Raw genomic sequence first — 27,864 nt, 5'->3', positions numbered from 1 at the left:
AAAGGTCAGGGGCCGGTCGCCGTCCCGTCGCAGCGGTATTGGGTTCTGTGCGCTCAAGACGGCCCAATTTTGAACGGACGCACTTTTCGCTGAGACACTGGCGCGGCGGCTTGGCGCGCGGCTTGGCGCGCGGCGCTCGTTATCGCAGCCTGGGGCCGGGGGCGGACTCCCGCGTCTCAGTGACGCGAGCTACACACTTCCGGCTGTTGAGCCATACGCGCTGTCTTCGTTACACGCTTGCCCGTCTCCTCCGGCTTCATCTCCAGACGTCTCGGATTTCTTTCGGACCGCAGCCGAACCTGAAGAGTTCGCTGAGGTAAAGTGTCAGACTTGGTTGGTGTTTATTTACCTCCCTGTGATCGCTTAATCCTCCCGGTTAATCCCCCCCCCCACACACACACACACGCGCGCCCCATCTTCGCCGTTTCTTAGGAACCGAAACTAGTTTTGTGATGGAAGTTGGACGTGCGGACGAACCGCGTCAGCGTCAGATCACACCTGGCCGGCCGGGCCTTCGCGCGTCTTAACGAAACGTGGGGGTTTAGTTGTAGAACCGGAGAAATCTGAACTCGGTGGGGATTTCCGGTGTTGTGTTGATCTGAATAACTCGGGAGTGGTTGGGAGTAACGTGTCAGCCGCGGCTTTTTCTTTTCAAGAAAGTCGGCGGAGCGATGCCGGCCCGAGGCGTTACGTCACCAGAGTCGTCTTTATCTGGCCACGTGTGTTGGCACGTACACGGGGGTTCGACTCCGGTTTAGTGGCTCTTAACGCACGCACGTAGAATAACAGCGCAACAATCTGCAGGAATATACACAAGGGATGCCGAGGCAGAGATGCTGGGATAAACGTGTTGGCAGGTCTCTTATCTACACGAGGTAGGTAGACATGGCAGAGTATTGTAACGTGCATGGATAAGAAGACACGCTGGCCACTGGCTCGCGGGTCTGTCCCTTTAGTCTAGCGGTTAGCGATGTCCCTTGCGGTGCGGGCGATACGGGTTCGCGTCCCGGCCGCGGCAGTTCCCGTGGCTGCGTTGTCCCCCGAATTCGCAACAATATGCACGTGTGCGTACAATATACAGTATGTGCCGCGTGCCTAGATTTATTATGCCAGTGTTCAATACGGACCCTTCCTCCTCCCAGTGAACTGCATTTATAGAATAAACCAAAGGGCTGAGACCTCCATTGCTGTTGTTTTTTTTTCAATCTTCTGACACCAGTTTTTATTTATGCTAGAAAAGCGTTGATCTGTTAGATTCATGTGTTACAAGTCAGGTCTGAGCAATAAATGTGCCTTTTTCCCCAACTTGCAGGAGGAGGATGGCGTTGCTTGATTGATTCATATCGCTGCATTTTGCAGCAAAGTTTCATTTATTTTTTCTCATGAATAATCACACAGTAATAGTCTGAATCTAGTTGCAAATGGATTTCAGAAAGCTGTTTTTTTTTTTACTTGTGAAGCAGTCACAAAAAGTTTGACATCATCCTTTCCACTTTGGTCTGTGAATCGTGCGGATGTGACTAATTTGAGGAATTTTTCTTTTTTTTTTGTTTTTTGGAACAACTGTCGTGGAAATTTCTGCAAAGAAGACTTGTAACAGTGAGAGTGTCTTATTGATACACTTGCAAGCGGGCTATCAACCTTTGACAGTACATGTCTTAGGCTGAGAGCGACTCCCTCGTGTCCCTGTCCTGGTTGTCTTCTCACCGTCTGTCAATCAACTCAGCTTTTTCTTGACACTGCTGTGATCACACATGGGTCAGCACCCACGTTGTGATATCTCCCTCAGCCATGCTGTAATCACACATGGTTGATGACCTCTTATCTTTATTCTGCAACCTCCGAGAGAGAGAGAGAGCCGTGAAACCTTGGAAAGTATTTTGAACTCAGTTTGAACCATATTTTCCCATTACATGCACCCTTTTTCATTAACCAGTCTGCTGGTAGCTCACATGAACATTGCAGTAATGTGAATTTGCTCTACAGTATTCAAACCACCATTGCTTACAGTGAGTTTTCTTTGCTTCCCCAACACCAAGAAGGAGGTGGGTTTAAGACACATTGGTGGCCTGTGATCAGAGTAACAAACAACGAAGTGGTCGTCGAGACAAAAAGAGCTCCTGGTTAGGGACTTTGATTGTTTACACAACAAAGCCGGAGGTGGTCTGCAGGTCAACTGCCCGACCGAGGCTGATTTCCTTAATTTAAACACCCGTTGTAATGTACACCCCTTTTCTTATGCAACTGAGTTCCTCCCACTTATGTTTATGCTAATATTATGTTCTCACCTTTTGCCTTTTACTCAGTTTTCCTGTTTTTTCCCCTCAGGATATATTGGTGGGAGAGCCCCCCCCCCCCCCGTCTGCTACAGGATGTTTTCGTATTCTGTTTCTATGTTTGTTCTATTCTCAGGTGTTTGACATTTTTAATGGTTGTTTTGACATTTTAATGCCCCCGTGGAATGTACTTTGGGTCATTTTGAACTCTCTGTTACTTTTAGCACGACACACAAAGGTGTTTCCTATTGCACAGGGATGTGCGTGTGGTTTTTATTTTTGTGATACCATACAAAAATATACCAAGCACTTGCAGTGCTTGTCTGTCAGGGTCGATGAAAAGAGCAGGTGGTGTCTAAGCACTTGTTTTTTCTTTCTCTGTACCTCCCACTGTAATACGTCCAAAACTAGACGGTAGACGTGTTAAGTCTGAACGTGGGCAGGAATTTCGAGGGAGCCAAAATGTCTTCATTAGCAGCCATGAAACGTCCTCCTGCAATCTGTATCCTGTCATTGCTGGGCTGTGTTTACTAGGGGATGTTGTGGTCACGATATGTGGAAAGCGTAACGCCTCTTGCAATACACGTAACATTTTCTAAGTAAGGTCAATAGACCCGTGCTCTGCAATCCTCCCTTGACCGCTATATGAATTAACTCCAGGTGTCTCTGTAGTGAACAGAAGGAAAGGGGTTTATCTAAAAGAGACGATCGGCTCAAATCCAATCAAGTCCCTGTTCTCGCCTGTAAAATCTGCAACCTCAGGGGGTTTTCAACAGGGCTGCATTTGCAGACATAGTTGGCAAACAGTCTGTGATGGCTGGCCTTAACAGAACAGAATACTCTTAGATACTCTTAGCCCCCCCCCCCCCGGTTCAGGGATGGTCGTCCCCTCTTCACATAGATGGCTTCTTTGACTCCCCGTTCAAACCAGCGCTCCTCCCAGTGGCAGCTGGTGCTAACAATTTTGGGAGGGCGCAATTTACCTTGGCGCAGCATACCTGACAGCTGCTTTGATGTCCACTATAATGGAAAAATACATTTCATGTTTCTTATATCATTCGTATAACACTTCACATATTATAGCCCTGGATGTTTTACTATGTTATTCATTCATGGGGCTTTACCGACTGACCACAGTATAAACTCTCTATGTGAACATGCCTATGTCTCCAGCACAGTATAAATTGTTATTCATTCTTTAGTTAATAGCTCTGAAAGTTTTCATTGTGTTAACATGTTTTCCGGTGGACTTCCTCATGACCGAGTTGAGGTCATGAGGTCGAGGGTGATCAAACAAACCCGTCATACGTTAACAACCATCTTACACACACACACACACACACACACACACACACACACACACACACACACTCTCTCTCTCTCACTGGTATAAATGCACCTCTCTCATCCTGATCGGAGAGCGTTGCAAGGCATTGCTACTTGACTGCATGACTTGAAACAGCTCTCCTCTTCTGCAGGATAAATGTCAATTGACTTAATAGCCACTGTGTTTTAGGTTGATTTTAAGACTTGTCTCACTCTTTGCTTGATAAGGGAAAAATCCACAACATCAGAGCAGCTGTCAGGTGTGCTGCGCCAAGGTAGATTGCACCCCCCCCCCAAAAAAAAAACATTGTTAGCACCAGCCGCCACTGGTTCCTCCCTATGGGCCCTGACACACCGGGTCGGGCCATCGGTGAGCATCTGATCCTAGCCTTATCAATCATGATGAAAAGTGGAAGACAAGCTGCTTGGCAAGTTAGCCAGTAGTATTTACCTTTGAGGTAAATTCATGATTATGGAGAAATAATCTACGCTGCCTGGCAGACGCCTCCACATCTTGGGCTACTTGCCATTAATACTGTTTCGATATCGCGGGAATGAGACTTTGCATGAGTGTGAACAGGCATGATGACTTGAGACTGTTTAAGTGGTTTTTGTCAGACGTGTTCAAAACACAATCTTCTTCTTCTTTCTTCATCGTCATCACACCAGTGCCCCAACTTATTTTCTCTGCTAGCTGTTCCAACAAGTCTAGGTAACAGGTCAGGTCCACAGTCAAGACACATGAACTGATGGATGTCGGCGGTCCGAGAGAGATGCCACGTTGATAGAGGCCGTAGAAGGAGAAAGATGAGCTTAGACCAGGAGTGTGTGCCCATGAAAGGCCAAGCAACCAGCACGAAAAGAGGGGACGGTCTAATAGGGGTGAAGAAACAGGCAGAAGAGACAAACATATGCTTTTATTTAAGCTTAAGTTTACAGTTAACAGCACCATATCCCCCTCCCCCCTTTCCTCCCCAATTGTATCCGGTCAATTACCCCACTCTTCAGAGCCGTCCCAGTCGCTGCTCCACCCCGTTTGTTGATCTGGGGAGGGCTACAGACTACCACATGTCTCCTCCGATACATGTGGAGTTGCCAGCCACTTCTTTTCACCTGACAACGAGGAGTTTTGCCAGGGGGATGTAGCACGTGGGAGGATCACACTATTCCCCCCAGTTCCCCCTCCCCCCCGAACAGGTTCCCTGACCGACCAGAGGAGGCGCTATTACAGTGACCAGGACACATTCCTACGTCCGGGTTCCCACCCACAGACACGGCCAATTGTGTCTGTACAGACACTTGACCTAGCCGGAGGTAACATGGGGATTCAAACCGGCGATCCCTGTGTTGGTAGGCAACAGAATAGACCGCCACACCACCCAGACGCCGACATATTAATTTTATGGTTCTGTTTAATTAAGCCACCAATACAGCTAGGTTGGAGACGGTTGGAAAACATGGGGCGTTTTGGAAAGAGGAAGGACACAGCAATTCGGAAGTGTGATGTCTTGGCTTACATCGAGCAGCTGTTTTGCAGCGGTGGTGAGTTTGGGGAAGTGGTGTATTCTAGGATATTTCATCAGACCATCTAATACTGGGGGAAGGAGGTGGTTGCTTAAATCTCCTCCTCGCCAAGGGTCGCACATGGCTGGACCCACAGTCCTAAGTCAAAGAATGCGTGACCTGTAACAAATGGAAGACAACCTTGCAAGGGTTGTTTCTTTTAGCAGCCCCCCCCCTTTATTACAGGGGGCCACTAAACCAGATGCTCCTTCACAATTTACGATTCTGAGATAGCGTACCAGATACTCCTCTGGACAACTCAAGCCTCCCACAGAAAAGGATAGCGTTGCACAACTCGGGGCATCTAGAATGTGTAACTTTTAAGGTCAAGTGCTGTGTCCACTAGCACGATGTGATCGGTAAATAGCAATACAAGGGTCGTTGAAGGATTCTGACGAAAACGAAGTACACGACTCACGGCCCTCATCACACCATAGATTTTCGTCATTGGGAAACACAGGAGCTGGGCCCGCTGAGATGTTTCTGTTGTTTGACACCCGTCGACTTCACACTTACATTCCTCAGCAAACTACGATAAGAACCGTCCTCTGCTGAGGACGTTGGCCAACATGTTGTCTTACCTGATAATCATTATACTGGAATTTGACTTGGTTGTTTTGGGGTTTTTTTTCTATTTTTTGCCCCCCCCCTTTCTCCCCAATTGTACTTGGGCAATTGCCCCACTCTTCTGAGCTGTCCCAATCGTTGCTCCACCCCCTCTGCCAGTCCGGGGAGGGCTGCAGACTACCACATGCCTCCTCTGATACATGTGGGGTCGCCAGCCACTTCTTTTCACCTGACAGTGAGGAGTTTCGCGACGGGGACATAGCGCGTGGGAGGATCACGCTATTCCCCCCAGTTCCCCCTCCTGCACTAGCGCCTCCTGACCAGAGGAGGCGCTAGTGCAGTGACCAGGACACATACCTACATCCGGCTTCCCACCCACAGACATGGCCAATTTTGTCTGTAGAGACACTCGACCAAGCCGGAGGTAACACGGGGATCAAACCGGCGATCCCCAATGTTGGTAGGCAAAGGAATAGACCGCTGCGCTACCCAGACGCCCAGCCTTGGTTGTTTTTGATATGATTTTGTTGTTTCTGACATCACCTTTGACAGGGTTCGTTGTACTTTCACTTCACTTTTCACTGTTTATATTTTTTTTAGATCTGTTTTGTGTGTGTGCATTTGTGTGACAATTTATTATCTTTTATTCAGGACTAATTTTCTAGTATTCTTAATTACACCAACAATGCCATGTAATGCACATAGCAATAGAGGTATTTCTGATGAGGACACAGGCAGATTTGAACGTGGGACTTTTTGAAAATTATGTTCCATGGCACTTTGTGTGGTAATTCTTCCATCATGTAGTGTTAAATAATGCACACAGAGCGGAGTATTGAGTTTTTTTATGTTACTAATTAGGAACAACCCAGTTGGCTGTCTCTCAGGCATGTGGTTGTGTTTAATATGTGCACACTTCATATCAGTATATGAGGTGCAAAACCATATTAATTCATCTGGTATCAGGTCTGGTATTAAGTCATTAAGGAAGAATAGTCGATAGTAAAAGTTAAATTGCACTAATCAGAGATGTGATCCTTCTTTATTGGCTCTAAGGAAATGCGTACTTTTGTGTTTGTGCAAACAGTGGCCGACTTTTGCAGCTTGCTTGGCGCTCGTTTCAAGCATTTAACTATGTAGATTAGGGTTGGATACAGTCTTGTATTATCAAAGTAAATAGTATAGGAACTATGTAGATTAGGGTTAGATACATTATCAAAGTAAATGGTATAGGAACTATGTAGATTAGGGTTAGATACAGTCTTGTATTATCAAAGTAAATGGTATAGGAACTATGTAGATTAGGGTTAGATACAGTCTTGTATTATCAAAGTAAATGGTATAGGAACTATTTTCTCCGCTTGCCTGTGCAGGACTTTAGACTGTCTCTGTGGAGCGAGGCTCGGTGGAAGGCCTTCGTGCTGCAGATTTACGACTGCCTTAACACTATCTGACCCAGATGAGATACCGCATGTTTGTGGGCGCACGGCTGTAGCCTCTCACATGAGAAAGGCCTTGGCTTTATCAGCAAAGAAATGCCCCCCCCCCCCCCCCCCCGCCTCGCCACCTGACGCTTCCTCGGCGGCGAATCATTCTTAAAGGGAAAAAAATTGTGGGGGTTTTTGGTGGGCCGCTTCACCCACAAGTTCGATATATAGACCTTCAGTGGCTGACGAGCCCCAAAGCATGACATTTTATCGGAGGAAGTGAGAACCACAGTTTTTCTACGTTGCACTGAAGTGCTTTGCATCAGTGAGTCAGCGTCGCTGTTGGTAGCAGTTCTTGCGCTCAGTGTTTAATTCTGAAAACTAACGCTCATTAACAGCGAAACGGCCACCAGCCTTACGTGTTGATCTTTTAAATACATGTCGCCTGTCGAGAGAAATTACACATGGCACAAGCCGAGAGGTTTGCCGAAGAGGAAACAACACTGGTGCAGTTTTTATTATGCACCCACGGCAGTAAAAAGGGAGGTCAACAGAAAGCCTAGGGTTTCATTATTGCTTATGGTTATCCAGAAGTGGAAAGTTTCATTTGCGAGATATGAAACGCGCGTCGGAACAACGCCAGACCGGACACATTCAGACGTGCATGTGACAGTTGATAAAAGAAAATTAAATAAAGTCAGCTGTGAGTACATGTGATGCATATTGAAGTGAAAGTCTTCCACAGTAGGTGTAGTGGCAGCGGGAATACACACTGTAGTGAGGGGATTTGGCAGACCCCAGGGTTTCATGAGAGGGTCAGAGGGCACAGGCTGAGTCTAAGGAAGGATCTAGAGAACAGGGGGAACTGCCATCAACGAAAAGGAGATCAGGTTTCGGAAGAGAAGCGTCTGTCAAATCTGTGTGAGTCTGCAGTTTACCATAATGTCCCAACGATGGGGATCAGATTCAGAGAAGACAGAGGAGACGCGAGGTTGAGAACGCTATGGGATGACAAAATGGAGAGAATAGAACAGATTGAACAGAACAGATTGAATTCATAGTGAGGTTAGAGCTGGGCGATGTCGATGTAATATCTATCATGATATGAGACTCCACCCTGTGGACCCACCCACCACCTGCAGGGATGAGCATTGGGGTAGGGTGCAATGTAGGCAGGCAAAGATGGGGACCAGGGCGTGCCGACTTGTGGCATCGCAGACTGGTCCAGGAGGACCAACCGGGAGGAGACGCACCTGTAGATTTGTTTCTTTATGCCCGTGTTGCTATGTTGGCCAAGTGTCACTTAACGGAAGTTGTGTTGTGTGGTGTCAGAGGAGAGACGTGCTGTTATGAGATACAACACAAGGGGAAATCTTTGTCTCGTGTTTCTGTTTGCCTGTCTCTCTATAGAAAGTAATACTTGTGTTGAACTCTTGACTCTTGGTAGAATTAGTTTTCCTTACTTTACGCGGGAGTTTTTCTTTTTTTTTAAATAAATTTATTTCTGATTTCTCCCAATTTAGTGGCCAATCGATCCCTATTTTAATTCAAACACCCACCCTCGTAATGCATGCGTTCTCCAACTGCATCTCTCCGGCCGGCAGTCTCGAAGGAGACGCCTCCCCACTTTCGTGACAAGGCGAATTCAGGCCGAACCCCTGCTTTTCCCGACACACACAGAGACGCATTCACGTGACGAACACAAGCCGACGCCGCCCCCCTCCCTAAGACAGCGTTGCCAATGATCGCTGCTTCATCGAGTCCGGCCAGTCTCTGACGAGACCGGGGCACGAACCCCAGTCCCCAGTGAGCAACTGCATCGACACAAAGCCGATGCCTAGACCGCTACACCACCGCGGACCACGCGGGAGTTTTTCTGTAGGTTGATTCTGTAAACGCCAAGGGGCTAATCATGTAAGATTTCTTCGTTTTGCTGAAAACTGTGGACACTGAGCTCTTCTGTCTTTTGAGACCATTTCCTTTGACTTCTACATCAAGACATTCTCTCCAATCAGTTTTGATAGAATATATTGTAATCCTCAACCTGTCAGTGTTTTGTGTTATTTCATGAATATTGGGTGTTTGCACGACAGCAAGAAGGGAGGATAAGCTCTGAACTTCTCTTTGAGACACAGGGGAACTTGGATCAGATCAGATATGGCATCGAGCCACCCTGAGCTGCCCTGTTTGTTGTACCAAAATTTATTTGCTAACTTGTAGAGACTGCGCCAGATGGTCTCATGAAGAGTATAAAAACCCAACACAGACTTCCAGTAACAGGGCCGGTCCTATGCTATTCTGGGCCGGGGAGCAACCATCGCTCACCGCGCCCCCCCTCCCAAAAAAAAAAACTACAGACATGCACGACCGTGACAACCACCAACACCCATAAAGCCTAGGCCTACGCATGCACACATACACAACACAGCTGTGTGTGGGGGTGAGCACAGGCTACCAGAAGAAACAACCAATTCAAAATAATATCAACCACAGGACACAATTACAAGCAACCATGCCACAGCGGGCTATTGTAAAGTCCTCATTATGTTACCTTAAAACTTTACGCGTCGTGTCTTGACCGCTGCAAATGTTGCAATTGTCTCTCACTGCTGGTGGCTGTCAATCGTTGTACCAGTAGCCAAAGCGAATTCCAGAGTTTTCCACTTTGAAAAATTCTCAAGATGAGAATGACAATTCTCGTGTTTAGTCAGTCTCGTTGATAACTTGACCCAGTTTGAAAAACCAGTAGTGAAGATCCCTTTGTCAGTTCCAAACAACTTACAACAGAAACAGAAGACGGCATTGGCAGACTTTGAGTAGACTAACCATGGCCGAGGTACTTTTAGGGCACCGACTGTCCTGGTGTAATTAGCTGGTGTGAAACGACGGCCATCTGTTTTAGGGAAATCAGAATCGGTCACCTGCAGTGGTTTATTTCTGACTATGTCTGTTCTGATGTCATCATCATGCATTCTGTCTGGCCACTGTGCAGGATCAAATAAGTCAGACTCACGCTCCCCATCACTTTCGTGACTAACGTCTTCCTCGACAGATTCTCAGTGGTCGTTTGCATTCTCGATAGCGGTGGAGGTGCTAGCACAAGCGCCACGGTTGATGTCCGCTCCGGTATCCTCTGCTGCTGAGTTAGCACATGTGGTGGATGTGCTAGCTTCATTGCTATGCACAGTATCCTCCAAGTGTTCTGCTGCCTGAACGTTAAGCCGAGCGCCGTATACCTTCTTTGCGTTTTCTGCCTCTTTTTTTGTATTTTCTACCTTATGTTTCTGTAATTTTCTTTTCTTACAACCAGATTTGTTTCCAGACATTTTTTTGGTTAGTAGAACCGAATTTCACATCTTCACCATAGGCTATACTAACTCATGGGGGAGGGGGATGATGACACAACTTTTGATACATTTTTTAAAATAAATCGTTATCAGCCAATAGAGAAACTGCCAGGAGGAGCAACATACAGGGCCTCTTTGCACTGCTGGGACACACAATTAACAATCACTGCACTTACAGCAGAATCAGCGCAGAAAGGTTTTTTTTTTTTTTCTGGGCCCCCCTCCAGACCTGGGCCCGGTGCGGTTGCTCCCGTTGCTATCCCCGCAGAACCGGCCCTGTCCAGTAATCATCATGTCTACTCAACCCTGAAGTGAGTAGTTATTCCTTTGCATATAGCAAACCCTTAGACTAGATTAAAAAGGGATTTCTATGACAGTTTTCAATTTAAAAGGCTTTGCTCTTACCTCCACACTCCATGTGGGGTTTTCTCAATGAGTGACAAGATGCGTATGGACACACTTTTCTGGGATGTAGGAGAATACAGTAGGACACTGGGGCCGCGGTTTATTTTAGCTGCCAGCTTTCCCAACAGGGGTTCTGTAACAAGTCAGTTTTACTGGTCACAACACATGAAGTGATGGATGTCACCTGTTCAAGAGAGACGTCGGGTCCAGAGGCCATAGAGGAAACAAGTGATGGAGGAAAGTTGAATCTGGACTGGGAATCTGTGCCCGTAAATCCCGATTTCAGGGATGAGGGGTGTGGAGTACAAAATGTACTCCATATGCACTCCGTATGTACTCTGTAGTTTTCCACTTCTCTGTGTGTATGAAACTTCTCACTCACTGCAGACACACATACCAACTGTTATCATGCTTGCCTCCCCGTTGCCACATACCAATGAGGAACTGCCTGGTACAGCAAAGATAAGTGCAACGGACCTACAGACACTCACGAGGCACAGAACGAGACTAACGTAGATGTTTCCTGCATTCCTTTGTAAGACTACATCCTAGTTAATGCAGGAAACATAGTGTATGATGCGACGGACTGTTCTATAAGAAACCACTGCCTCCAGCTCAGGGGCAGAGCATATTCTCACAGACAACCCTCTGCGTAGGTGTATGTCTCTCCATTTGCAAATGTAATAAAGTAACTCTGCTTGCCTGGACATTTGTCTGGTGATTACTCTTCCCAGAGGGTGTTTGAGGAAAGAACCTGTCAAAGGATAGAGGGAAAATCCACGACAGGAGCCAGCATGAGAGGAGAGGATCTTCTAAATCGGGTGAACAAACGTGAAGACAAGATGAAAGGTCAACATGTGTTTTGGAGGGGGGTCCAGGTAGCATAGCGGTCTATTTAGTTGCCTACCAACACGGGGATCTCCGGTTCGAATCCTTGTGTTGCCTCCAGCTTGGTCGGGCGTCCCTACAGACACAATTGGCCGTGTCTGTGGGTGGGAAGCTGGATGTGGGTATGTGACCTGTTCGCAGCACTAGCGCCTCCTGGTCGGTCGGGGCACCTGTTCAAGGGGGGGCTTGGGGGAATAGCTTAATCCTCCCATGTGCTACGTCCCCCTGGTGATAATTCTGTCAACGTCACCAGTGTCATCACCACATTGGAAAACATTGTGATGCTTTTCACCCCTCAGATTCAGCCGGTTTTAGTTTTGACAAATGGCCACACAATCACTTTGGCCCTCAGGGAGCCGTGCTTGTCCAATGTCCCTTTCTTTGTCCATAATATCAGTTTGGTATCATGTTTCTGTACCTGTATGCAGTGGCTGATGTATAGGTTGTTTGGTGGGGTAATTGGGGGTACACCAACAATATGTCCGGCTTACTGTCAAGATAACCAGGAACTCTGATCCTGTTTTTTCTGATTTGTGTCTTACCCCCAGTGGGCTTCCTGGGTCCCCATGTAGTGACAATGAAGAAAGTGATGCTTGAACTGTTCACGCTTGCTTTGTTTGCTGTTGATTACACTGTGACATGAGAAGGCAGAATGGCTCATGTTGACATAATGATATATCACCCTAAGTATAGGAATTTATGTCGTGGGATTCTTACACATGCACATTGCCCATATTTTCCTAGTTTAAGTTGGCACGTTGTGTCAAAAGGGGGGGATATAGATATGAGTGATTAATCTAACTGCTTTTATATTTTAATCATTTGTGTGCAGAATATTATAACCATGTGTGCCTGAATTACGAAGGGAGGCGTGCATGGTTGATGGGAAACTGCTGAGCTCTTGGGACGATACTGTTAGGAGCAGGATGACCGTCTAAATGACTGATAAGAACCATGGCCTTGACGGTGTCTCAATGTGCGTGTATTGGTAAACCAGTTTGAACCAGTTATCAGAACCCCCGTGTCCAGTTTGAGGTGGGACCCAATCCCACCCCCATCTTAGGGAAGTCTGTGTATAAAGGGAAGAAACACTTAGGAGACAACTTGCTCTTGTGTGTTTCTCTCATGGTGCATGTAATAAATATGAATTCATCACACCTGAACCATGTAAGAAATCCTTCTTAGGCCGACCCAGTCTCATTCCCTCACACATCAGCGGCAGGTTCAGCTCTAGCTATAACGTATCTAGCATATGTTATCTACCATATTTAAACCACTGTCTTTATACTCGTCTGGCTGGTGCTGTGATTTATATTCCAAAGCGATTTAGACACTGTAATTTTGTTGGATTGAATACACTGTATTTCAACTAGATGGCACTCTTTAATCTTGTGACTCCAACTGAAAATACTGGACCACCAAATGCAATTTATACACCGAAGCAACTTGTCCGGGAAATATGGTAATTTTGTCTGTAAACGCTTCTCTTTTTCTCCACTTATTTGTGCAGTTGTCTCGAGACGGTGACTGCCTGCTGTCACTTACCGAATAAACCACTTCAACTCCAGAGTTTCTGCCTCTTGAGAAGTCTTCAGAAATTCTTCAGCAGGGTGAAAGAACCGGGCCGTGTAGCCACCGCTCTGTAATAAGGCTATCTATATGACTGTCAACCAGGTAATCTAACCTGTCAGTTCTTCCAGTTATCTTTATTAAAACACGGGAGACTTCTCATTCCCTAACTATAATTTGCTATGTACCATTTTGTTATTGAGATCACAGAATTGTCTTGTTTGAATTAAATTAATTAATGTGCACCACTAGATTTTGGCCTCCGTGCTGGTTTATTTCATTGTGTTGACATTGTACTTCAGCCTCGTAGCTTGGTGGGGCTGGTTTTTATATTTTGTGTGGGGTTAAAGTTACTGTATTCATTTTACAGTTCCCTTGATTAGGGGTAACTTTTCTTCTACTTTTGCTTTGAATTGCTTATTCTTTTGCTCCATCTCTCCTCTTCCAACAGCGTACAGGTGGGGATTGTATAGATGCAGCATGCAGGGAGGTGGGCCACCGAACGGTAAGCCTTTTGCTCTTGTTCTACCTGTGTTTGAGGGGGGCATTCCAGCCAAATATTTTATAAGCCAATTCCAATAGTCCATCCCCACTCTTTGGTGAAGGTTGTTCTTATCGCTGAAGTTGGCTGGTGTGTTGTTTTGGTTGGAATGCATTCACATGACGCCGTGTGTAGGGCTGCAGACACACCATCAGACAGGCTGACGCATCAGTATTTCGGGAATCAGCAACACTTTATTTGTCGTTTCACTTCATGCACTAGTGTACATGAAATGAAACGAAATGCCGTTTCCTCCACCCCACAGCAGCACAGCACAAAAACACCCAAAAACTACAAGAACACACACATTCAAACTAACACATATGTCCAAACTAACCAAAAAAATCACTGTCCAAGGGAACCAACGCCAGCCAGGATGACTGTCGGAACTACCGGTCTGCATGGGTTAGCGGTTAGCTTAGCCTGCCCCCCTTCTGCGTCTGAAGTTGTATAGTTAACAGAGAAACAAGGGAGATAATCTGCTAACTTTTAAGTGTCTATTATTCCCATATGAAAGCTTTGGTGTCTGAAACAGGGTCCATTATAGTGTGTTACTGCGTGATTTATGACACAACAGGTGTATCTGCTTTCACTGAATCAGAAGTTAAAGGGAAAATCATTGTAAAAAAAAAAAAAGACCAGTCGCAAACATGGAGAAATAAATAATGGTAAATGAACTGCATTTGGGCGGCATGGTGGCGCAGTGGTTAGCACGGTCGCCTCACAGCAAGAAGGTCCTGGATTTGAACCCTGGGGTTGTCCAACCTTGGGAGTCGTCCCGGGTCGTCCTCTGTGTGGAGTTTGCATGTCCGCGTGGGTTTCCTCCAGGTGCTCCGGTTTCCTCCCACAGTCCAAAGACATATAGGTCAGGTGGATCAGCCATACTAAAATTGTCTCTAGGTGTGAATGTATTGGCCCTGTGATGGATTGGAGGCCTGTCCAGGGTGTCTCCCCACCTGCCGCCCAAGGACTGCTGGGATCGGCTCCAGCATCCTGCGACCCCAATTAACATAAGGGGCTTGGATAATGGATGGATGGATGTAAAAAAAACAAAAGAACAATGGCTACTGTAACTGGCCAGCAAAAAAGCAAAAGGAAAAAAAAAAGCCTCCCAGGGTGTCTGGGTAGCGTGGCGGTCTATTCCATTGCCTATCAACACGGGGATTGCCTGTTCAAATCCCCGTGTTACCTCCGGCTTGGTTGGGCCTCTGTACAGACATAATTGTCCGTGTCTGCGGGGGGGGGGGGGGGAGCCGGATGTGGGTATGTGTCCTGGTCGCTGCACTCTCTGGTCGGTCGGGGCGCCTTTTCGGGGGGGGGGGACTTGGGGGGAATAGCTGATCCTCCCACACGCTACGTCCCCCTGGAGAAACTCCTCACTGTCAGGTGAAAAGAAGCAGCTGGCGACTCCATATGTATCGGAGGAAGCATGTGCTAGTCTGTAGCCCTCCCCGGATCGGCAGAGGGGGTGGAGCAGCAACCAGGATGGCTCGAAAGAGTTAGGGTTATTGGCCGGATACAGTTGGGGAGAAAAAGGGAGGGGAGGGCCAAAAAAAACAAACCCTGAAGTTGGATGTCCCTCCATGTTTTATATGTAGAACCTGCAAAAAGGAAAGAGCAGGGGGAACGCATTCAGAGGAGCACAGGACTACTACATATGACATGTAGCGGCAGTCTCAGTGACTTGTTGGCAGCATCCCTACTCATACACATTCAGAACCAGTTCCAGCTGGCTAACTGAGAACAGGACCAGTTGGCCTCAGTTTTTCTGTTTTTAAGACATAAAATTGCCTCATTTGTCTTTTGAAAAGGCCGATCTCTTCTTCTTCTTTTGAATGAATAAAAAATCATCCTTTAACCCAGGCTGAACATGACTGAAGACTTGAGTTTTCCTCCACTAGTGAACAGCATTTAATCCAGAGTCTTTCTGCTTTGTTTGCACAGGCTAGTATACTGGTGACATGTTGAAGTCAGAAAGTACTGGGCTGTATGTAGTATTTGTTAAATTTGGGGTTACTAAGAACTTGATTACTTGTAAAGAGGTGTTGATTAGTGTTTTGGTTTGGGCAGACTGACAGAAGTTCACGCTTTTTGAAATGTATTTGCCCTTATCAATAGCTATTAATAAACCTATCTGTAGAAAATGCAGAAACGCTGCTTCAATACTCTATATTTTGTCAAAGGAAATTGTAAAGTTTGATTTCATTCGTAAGATGGGACTAAACGGTTTCACTCCGGAGTCCTGTTCGAATCTCATTTTGTTTGTCTGAAGTGTGTAACCTGGTTGCTCTGTACTTGCAGAAGTGGAAGACAGCAGCCTGCTCTTCAATTCTCTGAAGGTGTATTTGAACAACAAGAACAGACTGCAACCCATCATTGGTCTGTAGACACATTCGTCTCACGGAAATGGGATTATCCTGGGTGTGCTTTGTATTTGTGTGTTTTAAGAGAGGTTTTGGCATGGTTTTTTTTTCCCCCGCCCTGTGTGTGCGTGCGTGTATTTCAGGCCTGAGGAGCATCACAGAATGTGTGAATGTGGACACAGCGGGCACAGAGGCGTTGTACCTGTGCGAGGTGTGCATTTGTCGCCTCGGCATCACTGACATACGGAACCACATCATGGGAAGTCTCCACAGATACAACTACATTGTAAGTAGCCTGAGGCTGGGTGATGATCAGCGGCTTTATGTGACAGTCTGACCGGATCTATCTTAATGATGTTTGGCCTGACAGAAAGCCCGGCACCCGCGGTTTGTGACAGATTGGAACAACAACGCCAACTTGTCCAAGCTCGCCTGGCCGCTGTTGGAGATGGCCAGGATACTGGAAAAGCGAGAGGGACCTGGGGATGTGCAGGTATGAGCCATGGCAGATGTGAGAGCAATGTATTGGCTCGAATATAAGATGGTGTTGTTTTTTTTTTGTTTTTTTTCCTGTAAATTACATCTGAAAGGTGTCTTGGATTTGAGAAGTAGATTTTTAAATGGCTTTTTTTTCTCTTTTTTATTTTTAAGGGAGTTGTTCCTTATCCGATGAGAGGGTCTAAGGACAGGATGTTGTGTTGCTGCTAAGCCCACTGAGGCAAATTTGTAATTTCTGATATTGGGCTATACAAATAAAATTGATTTGATTTGAATTGATTATGCATTCATTTAAACATCGTTAAAGTTTATAACAGCAGATGGCGCCAATAATCTGTATCTACAAAAGCATAAATTTGCTGGTTAAGAACAAGAATGTGAAAAGAAGGTGGAGAGTGATTTTGGATGATCTGCGTTCACGTCAAGTTTGAACAGTTTGATAAAAGAGACATGTCTCGGCGTGTTGCTCACTTGAAATAGGAAATACCACGGTCTGTAAAGGCGAATACCTAGGATTAATTAATTTCACAAATGGGAGTATGAGTACTCACAGCACCTCACTCACCTCACAGCAAGAAGATCCTCGGTTCGAGCCTCGGGGTAATCCAACCTTGGGGGTCATCATGGGTCATCCTCTGTGTGGAGTTTGCATGTTCTCCTCGTGTCTGTGTGGGTTTCCTCCGGGTGCTCCGGTTTCCTCCCACAGTCCAAAGACATGTAGGTCAGGTGAATTGGACGTACTAAATTGTCCCTAGGTGTGAATGTGTGTGTATGTGTGTGTATGTGTGTGTGTGTGTGTGTGTGTGTGTGTGTGTGTGTGTGTGTGTGGGCCCCGTGATGGCCAGGCGGCCTGTCCAGGGCGTCTCCCTGCTTGCCACCCAGTGACTGCTGGGATTGGCTCCAGTTCCCTGCGACCCTGAGAGCAGGATAAGCGGTTTGGATAATGGATGGATGGATGGGAGTAGGAATAAAGTATATTGAAGCTGTCAACTGTAAGGTAGAGCTGACATGTCCCAAATGCCCGTGTATTCTGCACCCTCGGCTTGGAATACATTGCAGAATGACTTAAAACTCAACGACTCAATCTCGTTCAATGCTTTTAAATCCAAAGTGAAAGAACTGGAGGTATATTCCTTTGGATATCAATGTTTTTAATTTAGCTGGTTACGCAACTGACTCCTAGAAAGTTCCCTTTTGAAATGTGAGTTTTAATTTTGTGTTTGTTATTTATGCTGATGCCTGTTTTGGCCAGGCCTCTCTTGAAAAAGGGTTTCTTAATCTCAGTGCGACTCTCTTGGTTAAATGAAGGTTAAAAAAAACCATCTGTGTTTTTCTGAAGATATTGTTCAAATGCTCATTTCTTTTTGTCTTGCTTGGCCTTTATTTATTCTTATTTCAGGTGCTGAAGGTGAAAGCAGAGTTATACAAGAAGATGGAAACATACAGCGAGACTAAAGGTTAGTATTCATCCCTCGACTGTGTGTTTGTTGAGGATGCGTCTGTCCTGCTCTGTAAATTGTACACCCATCCTCCATATCCCACTTTCTTTGGTCTTTCCCTGCTTACCGTTTTCCCTTTTTTCCCCCTTTTTTCTTCCTCCAAATTTCCCTTACTTTCTCTCATCTTTATGCTTGCTTAATAATCCAGGTGAGGATTCCACTTAAGTGAAGAGGGAATGACCATCCCTGAACCGGGGGGGGGGGGGCTAAGAGTACATCTGCCACCATTTTACAATGCTGCGATTGCAACCATTCCCCAATCCTGTGTGAATAGTACACATGGCCGTTAAAACTCTAGCTAATGGTCACGGTAATTTGCATATGAAACTGGTTGTTGGTTTCGGTCGTTATGATACTGTATTGTTGATAAGGGTGGGGATGCCTGCAGTCAGTTGAGACAGACTAATAAATGTTGTGTACAGATGAACTGATTCAACTTTCTGTGACTTTCTCTTCTCCCTCTGAGCCTCACCCATTCTCTCATACCACAGCCATCAGTCTGTTGAATACCATCAAACTCAGATGGGAGCAGAGAGAGAGCCAGGGCATATCGGAGGATCTTTGCACCACCCAGTCCCATAGAATTGTGTTGTCGCCAAAGATGCACCCGGTCCGGTCGAAGAAACCCAACGTCCAACCCCGGAGGGCCATCGTGCAAGAACAAAAAGTCTCAGTTCAAATGAGCGAGCATCCGCCATTGATGGAATCAACCGCGTGTCTCTCTGTCTGGCCAAGTGCTCTCCAGTCAACTGGATCCAACATGAACAAACTCCTCGATGGCTACGAAGGGGCCAAACCTCTCATTGGTGAGTAAGGTTGAAGTAGCTGTACTTTGTTACAGTTAAGATAAAAAAAAAAACTATTTCAAATACCTTTTGGGAAATGCTTGACTTATGGTGGCACGGTGGCCCAGTGGTTAGCACTGTTGCCTCACAGGCTGTCCCAGGTCCTCTCTGTGTGGAGTTTGCATGTTCTCCCCGTGTCTGCGTGGGTTTCCTCTGGGTGCTCCGGTTTCCTCCCACCATCAAAAAGGACATATATGTTAGGGTTGATAATCCTGCCTGTGCCCCTGAGCAAGGCAATGGAAAGAAGAACTGGAGGTGCTCCCTGGGCGCCGCAGCTGCCCACTGCTCCTATACAATAGGATGAGTTATATGCAGAAAACAAATTTCATTGTAGCTTACAATGACAAAATAAATTGGCTTTCATTTCGTAAGTTGGATTCCTCAAAATATCATAAAGGAAAACATTTTGATTTTCAAAATGATTTTGTATGTATTGAGAAAATTGCTGTAAATTATGGCCATAAAACTGAGATTAAATGTGTTTGTGTTCATAAATGTGTGTGTCTTTGCCAGGTCTCTCCCTTGTTGTTGCGTGTTGGGGTGAGGAGGACGACCACTTATACTGTTTTTTATGTCACTGCTGCCGGATTAAGTCCATCAAAGATGACATCATAGATCACCTGACCAGCTCCTCCCATTATTCCAACTACATGGTTTGTGTGTTCCCCATCGATAGTTAAAATCATCCAAAACGTCGTTTTTATTTGTTCCCAGCGGTACGCATCATATTTTCATTGATTGTTTGGAAATTTGTGTTGGCGTTGTAGGTGGAGATCCATCCCGGGGAAGTGGATGTAATGAGGGGGGAGGAAAGTGGCGACAATCAATTTCTTCAGTCAGTCGCCAAGAGAGTAGAGCAAGAGGAGGGAAGAGGAAAAATAAAGGTATCACAGCCATACATCCACTCACCACCTTTGATAATACTGCATCTAAAACAAAATGGGGGGGGGGGGTTTCAGCGGTGGTCTGCAACCACTTTCTCTTCCCTCATTAAGAGAATTCAGTACTTTGAGGCAAAGGGCAAACTAAGCAAAAAGTGAAATACATGTCCTCGAAATCTGCTTATTCGGACACGGTTACAGATGTTTTTCCTTATACAGACGATAGTAAATCAATGGCTTATGTGTGTGGCCCCTGACTGCTCACACTTCTTCGATTCAGTTAAAAACTCTTACTCAGGGGCGTCTGGGTAGCGTAGCGGTCTATTCCATTGCCTACCAACATAGGGATTGCCGGTTTGAATCCTTGTGTTAACTCCGCTTTGGTTGGGCGTCCCTACCGACACAATTGGCCGTGTCTGCAGGTGGGAAGCTGGGTGTGGGTATGTGTGCTGGTCATTGCATTAGCGTCACCTCTGGTCGGCCGGGGCGCCTGTTCAGGGGGAGGGGGAACTGGGGGGAATAGCATGATCCTCCCACACGCTATGTCCCCCTGGCAAAACTCCTCACTGTCAGGTGAAAAGAAGCAGCTGGTGATTCCACATGTATTGGAGGAGGCATGTGGTAGTCTGCAGCCCTCCCCGGATCAGCAGAGGGGGTGGAACAGCGACCGGGACGGCTTGGAAGAGTGGGGTAACCAGATACAACCAAGCCAGAGGTAGCATGGGGATTTGAACAGGTGATCCCCGTGTTGGTAGGCAACGGAATAGACTGCTATGCTATCCGGATGCCCCTGACTTTTGGTTCTTATCATGACTTTGTAGTGCCAGAAGAGCAGGGAGGCTACAGAAGGTTTGGACAGTGATGTGAATATCCTTTGAATAGTGCAAACTTGCACACTTGTGGAAATCACCATACGTTTTGTTGATCGACATCTTGCTTGCTGATGTCTAAACCGTGCCAGTGTAGCTCACCATGTCTGTGTAGATGTTACGTCCCGATACAGCGATGTGCTTGAATCTCTCCAGTCTTCCTTTCTCCTTTTCCATCCAGTCTCCTCCCTTTTTCATTCCTTTTCATCCATCCCTCCATCTCACATTGAGGCCCTCTCATGTTCCCCAGGTCATGGGGCTACCAGCCTCCCTCTGTAATCAGCTGAGAAGCAACAGTTATCATTGGTGTAAGTACAAAATGTACCCCCATCTGCTGTCTGTCTGTTTTGTTGTTTTTCTTGTGGTAATGACTTTCATTTCTAGCCCCTTGCTCTCAAGTGACTGGTGAGGTAAGTATGAAACCTTTTCTGTTTTTTTTTTTTTTAATTTTTTTTAATGCATGCATGTAAGGAAATCACAGAAAGAAAGTTGGATCAGTTCATCTGGACGCAACGTTTATTGAGAGAAACGTTTCATCACTCATCTAAGTGACCTCTTCAGTCTAAACTGACTGCAGGAACCCCCACCCTTATAAACAATGCCGCTGCATAATGACCGAAACCAATGACCAGTTTCATATGCCAATATGGGTGTGACCATTAACTAGAGTTTCAATGGCCATGTGTACTGTTCACAGAGGATTTGGGAATGTTTGCAATCACAGCATTGTAAGATGGCGACAGATATACTCTTAGGTACACCCCCCCCTCGGTTCAGGGATGGTCAGTCCCTCTTCACATAGGTGACCTCTTTGACTCCCTGTTCAAACCAGCGTTCCTCCCTGTCAAGGATGTGCACATCCTCATCCTTGAAAGAGTGGCCATTGGCCTGTAGATGGGTGTAGACTCTGGAATCCTGGCCTGACGTGTTAGCTCTCCTGTGTTGTGTCATCCTCTTGACCAGCGTCTGTTTAGTTTCCCCAGTGTACAAGTCATGGTAATCCTCCTGGCACTTAATAGCGTACACTATATTGCTCTGTTTGTGCCAGGGGACCTGATCCTTGGGATGGACCAATTTCTGGCGCAGCGTCCTTTGTGGTTTGCAAGCAACTGAGACGCAGGGTTTGGAAAATATGCGTCTCCACTTGTCCAACATTCCTGCCACATATGGGAGTAGTGCCGGGAGGATTGCTGTGACTTGTACATCAGGGAAACTAAACAGACGCTGGCCAAGAGGATGGCACAACACAGAAGAGCTAACACGTCAGGCCAGGACTCCGCAGTCTACACCATCTCCAGGCCAGTGACCACTCTTTCAAGGATGAGGATGTGCACATCCTTGACAGGGAGGAACCTCTGGTTTGAACTAGGGAACAACCATCCCTGAACTGGGGGGGGGCTAAGAGTAGATCTGTCACCATCTTACAATGCTGTGGTTGCAAACATTCCCAAACCCTCTGAATAGTACACATCGCCATTGAAACTCTAATTAATGGTCACACCCATATGAAACCGATCGTTGGTTTCGGTCGTTATGCCACTGTCTACCTGCAGTCAGTTGAGACTGAAGCAGTCACTTAGATGAGTGATGAAACATTTCTCTCAATAAACGTTGTGTCCAGATGAACTGATTCAACTTTCTTTGATTTTCTTACCTGGATTATTGAGCACGCATCGAGACACAGAAAGGGGAATCAGCTCCTCTGGGCTTTTCTGTTTTCCTCGTCGTCTTCTGCTTTCTGGGATGTGTCAGTTACTGATGTGTGCTGTTTAGTCAGGAGCACGTTCTCACTGAATAGAGACTATATTTGACTCTAGATGAATTAAATAACGTTTCTCTTTTTAAACACAGCTTTTTTCCCCCACTCCATCCAGCTTGCTCACACTTCATGTATGAGGGTTTGAGGATTGTTTTTTTTTTTTTCTGCTTCTGCCCTGCCTGCTTTTTATCACCATACCTATTTCTTTTAATACCACAATTTTGAACTGCTTTCTTAACCGGGCTTATTGTTACCACCCTCACATCTTGTGGAGCCCAAACACTAACTTTATCTTGATGTAATTTTTTTGTGTGTGTACTTTGTCCAAAGGAGTTGAATCAAGTGCAGCTGGACTTGGTATATATCCGTGAAGACGTTTCGCCTCTCATCCAAGAGGCTTCCTCAGTTCATGCCTTTCTGACTAGACCAAGCTAGAATACTTTGTATTCTTTTCCTCTCTGTTTCTTCCATCTCTATTTAATCAGGTGCAATGATGTTGTCTGGTCATCGTAACAGGACAAGTATCAATATCATGAAAAGAAAAATGGCTGCCAAAGGTGTGTAACTATTGGATAACAGCTTAATCAATATAAACTGCTGACACAATTGTGTTCTTTCATTCAAGCATGTTGTCTTTCTTTTCTTTTTTTTGTTTTCTTAATTGCCTTTTCCCTCCCTCAAACTCGCTGGGCCTAATTTGTGTACTTATTCCTTAAGGGCCAGATGTCGGTGCCGTAAAAGCCTCAGAGGAAAATACAAAACACAGGCAGACGACAGTGCTCTTCAAAAGGGCGAAAAGAGCAGGGAGAAAGAGGACAGATGGAAACGTCACCAAGCCGGTGTTCAAGGTAAGCCTGCCGCTGTCTGGTGGTTCGATGCTGTTGAAGAGGATATCGTTCAGCCCGGACAGCCTCCCTGTGTCACCTGAGCCCTCGCCCGCCGCCACTGCCATGTCGAACCCTTTCTCGCCAGAGCTCCAGACAGACGGCTCTGTGTTTAACACTAGCCCACTGACAGTCGACCTGGATGAACACAACATCCGGGTACGCATAACCTCACAATCCGAGCGCAGTTTCTCAAGACAAGACCAGTACGCGGTATGGGAGAGGGAGCTCAACGATACTCGATACCAAAATGCGGACGAACCCTTTGCAGACAGCCAATGCTCTGGCAAGATGGAAAACACAGCTGGAACAAGAAAGTGTCTGCAGAGAAGTGCCCATAACTGGCAGCCAGCATTTAAAGCAAAAAAGAAATCAAACGCTGCCTTGTTACAGCTTGACAGTCAGGACGTCGGGGTGTCCGACAACGTTGTTTCTGGAATCAACAATACCTATGTGGAGAGCAATGACTATGGTATGCGTTATGCTGAAGGAGGACTAGTTGGTAGTCAGGATGGGCATGAGGAAGGCTCATACAGAGATGATGAAGGATTAAGGGCTCAAATGTGCCACATGCAGAATTTGCCATCTTACAGTTCCTGCCAGAGAGGAGAGGAGGGTTTCCCTGAGGGAAAGCATCAGTATATTTCTGATTATCAGAGTCAGGTTGGCATAAGGGACAACATGCCAAGACCCGGCAGACAGGGAGAAATGAGCTCTAACTCTGCCTATCAACAGTACCACCAACACCAGCCCCAGCAACCATACCAAGAACAAGAGTACACATGCCCTCCCTCTGACGGTACCTGGTATCACAGTCCTGCAAGTAACATGGTTCCTTATTTAGATGTTCACAGGTGCAACATGGATCTCCACGGAGACTCAGTTATTCAGGGGAGAGACGTTGCAGAGCCCAGAATGCAGCTGTTTGAGGTGAGACAAGGACTTCAGAGTTCTGATGGGGTGCAACTATACGCCAGTTACAACCAAACTGCTCCACCCACGACCATGATTGCGCCACCCAGTTACATTACCATGACTACAGGCTATCAGATCCTCCCCCTAGGCCATGGGATGAACTCTGACCCTTACTCCACAGTGAACCTCGACCTGCATCCTCAGTCAACTGACAACGCCGGTTGGCTTGAGCGGCAGTCCCGAGTCTTTGTCTCATTGGGACAAGCTCAGGCTTTTGAAGCTCTTCCTGATCATTATTCCAGGGGGATTGACAGCAGTTTGTTAGTTCAGATGAATGCCAGGGATGACTGTTAGGGCACCGTCTCCATACGTGGTTAGTACCCACAACCAGTGTCCACAAACTGCACCTTTCCCCACACCTACCCCTGCACCCCCCAGTTTCCCCTCCCCCCTGAACAGGTGCCCAGACCAACCAGAGGAGGCGCTAGTGCAGCGACCAGGACACATACCCGCATCCGGCATCCCACCCGCAGACACGGCCAATTGTGTCTGCAGGGACACCTGACCAAGCCGGAGGTAACATGGGGATTCGAACCGGCAATCCCCGTGTTGATAGGCAACGGAATAGACTGCCATGCCACCCAGATGCCCGATGTTTCCCTTTTTGATATCATCCAACACATCATCGCCGCCTCCTTTCCACATTGATTATTTCTGATTAGGCAATGTTTCTCACTGATGGCGTGGACATTAGGATAAGGCCTTATTTTTTCCTCTATCAACCAGGTTAACTTGTCAGTCTTTAATTTTCTACATGAAATAACCAAGCCAAGAAGACTGACAGCCCACATCATTTATCAAAAACTCAGTTGTAATTTATCAGGCTCAGTTGTAATATGTTTTCCTCATTTGGCTTGAAAATAAAAAGCATTAAATTCAGTTGAAAAGATGAGCAAACTTGTACTTGTAGTTATAAATACCCTACTGTACTTTCTACCCTGCTTTGTTTTGATTTTATGCTGTGTGATATAAAATGTAATATTATTATTATTATAATGAAAAAAGACTAATTGTATCTCCTCAGAGAAAGTATAGTTACATAAATGGAAGACCGGCCTTCAGCAGTTAAAAATGAAACCTGTTCAGTCGGTGGATAAGCAAGTTTGCTTAACACAGGCTCTCAACTCTGATTTAACTCTGATACAACAATTGTTGATGATGAAGTATTCTCATTGTATATTTGGGGCTATTGCAATTGGTCTGAACCCACCAGATTTCTTGCTTGATTGATAGTTTTACCCATTGGTATTTTTATTTTATTGCCTCAAGCTCAGTTAAGAGCCTTTTTTTGCCCAAATCAAAATATGAATAAGCGTTCCCGTGTATTATTGGATGCCTTACCTGAAGAACGTATGCTTTTGGGTAATGCTGTTTAGTCTGAAAGATGGACAGAATATTGAGTAAATCTGCCAGACACCTAATCTCAGCTCGGATTAGACGTGTCCCAAAGCACTGCCGTCGAGGTCAGAAACATGGTCAGTGTCACTTGGCGGAGAAACGCTTCAGTTACACGATGCTCGTCTGTCCTGAAGACGTCAAGTGTTTGGTCTGTCGTGTTTCTCTACTGACCTGTGGTGTGGAATGCTTTGCAGCTGTACTATGCAAGACCAACAGAGAAATTGGATTATGTCAAATATTATGTGATTTTCAGTTCCAAATTGTCCAGATGCTGTGTTTTGTGTTGCACAGTTGACGCAGTTTTCTATTCCTCTTGGACCATTTTAGTATTGTAACGTTTCTGAATTTCATACTGTGAACATTTTCTTCGAATTCATTCAATGTGTACCATAGGTTAGTTGGCTTTTTTTTAATATCACTATTGTTTATAGGTGTGTAAACATCCAATCTGAAATTTATATAATATTGATTTCTTTGTCAGTTTGTAAACTAATGGATTTGGACAATCTTGTGCTCTCTAGTAACTGGTTTCTAGTAACTAGTAATTGGTTTGTATGTTGAAAAGCATTTGTCTATTTTCAGGAAGCCCATGGCAATGTCTGTGTTAAAATAAAGTCTGAGGACGTCCGGGTAGCGTGGCGGTCTATTCCGTTGCCTACCAACACGGGGATCACTGGATCGAATCCCCGGATTGAATCCCCGTGTTATCACCGGCTTGGTGGGGCGTCCCTACAGACACAGTTGGCCGTGTCTACGGGTGGGAAGCCAGATGTAGGTATGTGTCCTGGTCGCTGCACTAGCGCCTCCTCTGGTTGGTCGAGGCGCCTGTTCGGCGGGGCTGGGGGGAATAGCGTGATCCTCCCACGTGCTACATCCCCCTGGTGAAACTCCTCACTGTCAAGTGAAAAGCGGCTGGCGACTCCACATGTATCGGAGGAGGCATTTGGTAGTCTGCAGCCCTCCCCGAGTCAGCAGAAGCGGTGGAGCAGCAACCGGGACGGCGCAGAAGAGTGGGGTAATTAACCAAGTACAATTTGGGAGAAAAAGGGAGGGGGGGGTCACAGCCAATGACATTCTTTACTGCACTATTTGAACAGTTCCCTATATGTACATTGGGCCGGTGAAATGGTTAGTTTGCTTTAATTCAAGTTGACTTAAATACAGTAAAAGCACAAGAGTTGGGTCTGCTTGTCTTGGCTTCCTGAGCCCGACGGCACGGTTCACTTGTTATTCATTTGCCCCGCAGTTTCCAGACTTGGTCCTCCATAGGTACCTTGGTATAACTTCAAATCCACCATTTGATTTTGACCTGCCACTAAAGTTAGTGGCAGTGGAGAGGCTACATTTGAAGATTTTCACTGCTTGACACCAGGGGTCGGTCTGAGTCTGCCCTCTGGCTTCCACTGTCCTCAGTGTGCATTAGAAACAATTCACATTTCTTACAAAGCCAATTAGACTTGCGTGGAATAAAACCTGAATATACCAACGTCGCCACAAACCAGGTTTTAGACGTGTTATCTACACATGGCTCATTCTGCAGTTTAATAGAGAAGTGTTGAAAAGAATCAGCCATGTTATTGTGCAATGCTGTGTGGGCCAATGGATGTTAATAATAATAATAACAATCATTGCATTTATATAGCGCTTTTCTAGACACTGAAAGCGCTTCACATTTTCTTATTAAGACATTGTTTTGGGTTTCCAGAATCCAATGGTGTCTTGATTACCTATTACAGTTACCGTTATAATCCAGCATTTGATTCCTAATTTAAAGTTTTCACACCAATAGCAGACTGTTCAACTGCTGTATTTGAATGTCTAAAGAAAGCCTTGGCTACAAAATAAATGTTGGTCTTTGCAAGTGTGCGTGTCATTTCTATTGAGCAGTTCAGATCATCACCACTGCATCTTTTTGCACTGCTGAACAGGTCACACAAGCTGGTGTGTGATCACGTGATAATGAAGGCGCCTGAAGAGAGGGAGA

General features: G+C 46.0%; 1 protein-coding gene across 2 annotated transcripts; it reads left to right on the top strand.

The window, feature by feature from the left end:
- Positions 1-212: 212 nt before the first annotated feature.
- Positions 213-27,735, top strand: si:ch211-199g17.2 (uncharacterized). 2 transcript variants are annotated; one of them, XM_056298222.1, is made up of 13 exons: positions 213-316; positions 13,310-13,473; positions 13,820-13,873; positions 16,211-16,288; positions 16,416-16,558; positions 16,643-16,765; positions 18,170-18,227; positions 18,761-19,075; positions 19,628-19,767; positions 19,882-19,998; positions 21,115-21,172; positions 23,109-23,180; positions 23,341-27,735. In XM_056298222.1, exons 3-13 carry the CDS (start codon positions 13,849-13,851, stop codon positions 24,774-24,776), a joined length of 2,565 nt encoding a protein of 854 aa, XP_056154197.1. In that variant the 5' UTR covers positions 213-316; positions 13,310-13,473; positions 13,820-13,848; the 3' UTR covers positions 24,777-27,735. The 2 variants fall into 2 exon arrangements, with proteins under 2 accessions (XP_056154197.1, XP_056154198.1); XM_056298223.1 differs by lacking the exon at positions 213-316 and adding an exon at positions 563-875.
- Positions 27,736-27,864: the final 129 nt, after the last annotated feature.

Source organism: Lampris incognitus, chromosome 18 (genome assembly GCF_029633865.1).
Source record: "Lampris incognitus isolate fLamInc1 chromosome 18, fLamInc1.hap2, whole genome shotgun sequence".
In the NCBI taxonomy this organism is placed as follows: domain Eukaryota; kingdom Metazoa; phylum Chordata; class Actinopteri; order Lampriformes; family Lampridae; genus Lampris; species Lampris incognitus.
This window is presented reverse-complemented; position numbering and strand designations above follow the sequence as displayed.

What these genes read in the sequence shown, in the direction of transcription:
- si:ch211-199g17.2 (XM_056298222.1), top strand. Translation starts at nt 13,849, where the DNA reads ATGCAGGGAGGTGGGCCACCGAACG. An exon ending in AGGGACCTGGGGATGTGCAG is followed by an intron (nt 16,766 to 18,169) that starts GTATGAGCCATG and finishes TTCTTATTTCAG; the next exon opens with GTGCTGAAGGTGAAAGCAGA. An exon ending in CCCATTATTCCAACTACATG is followed by an intron (nt 19,768 to 19,881) that starts GTTTGTGTGTTC and finishes TTGGCGTTGTAG; the next exon opens with GTGGAGATCCATCCCGGGGA.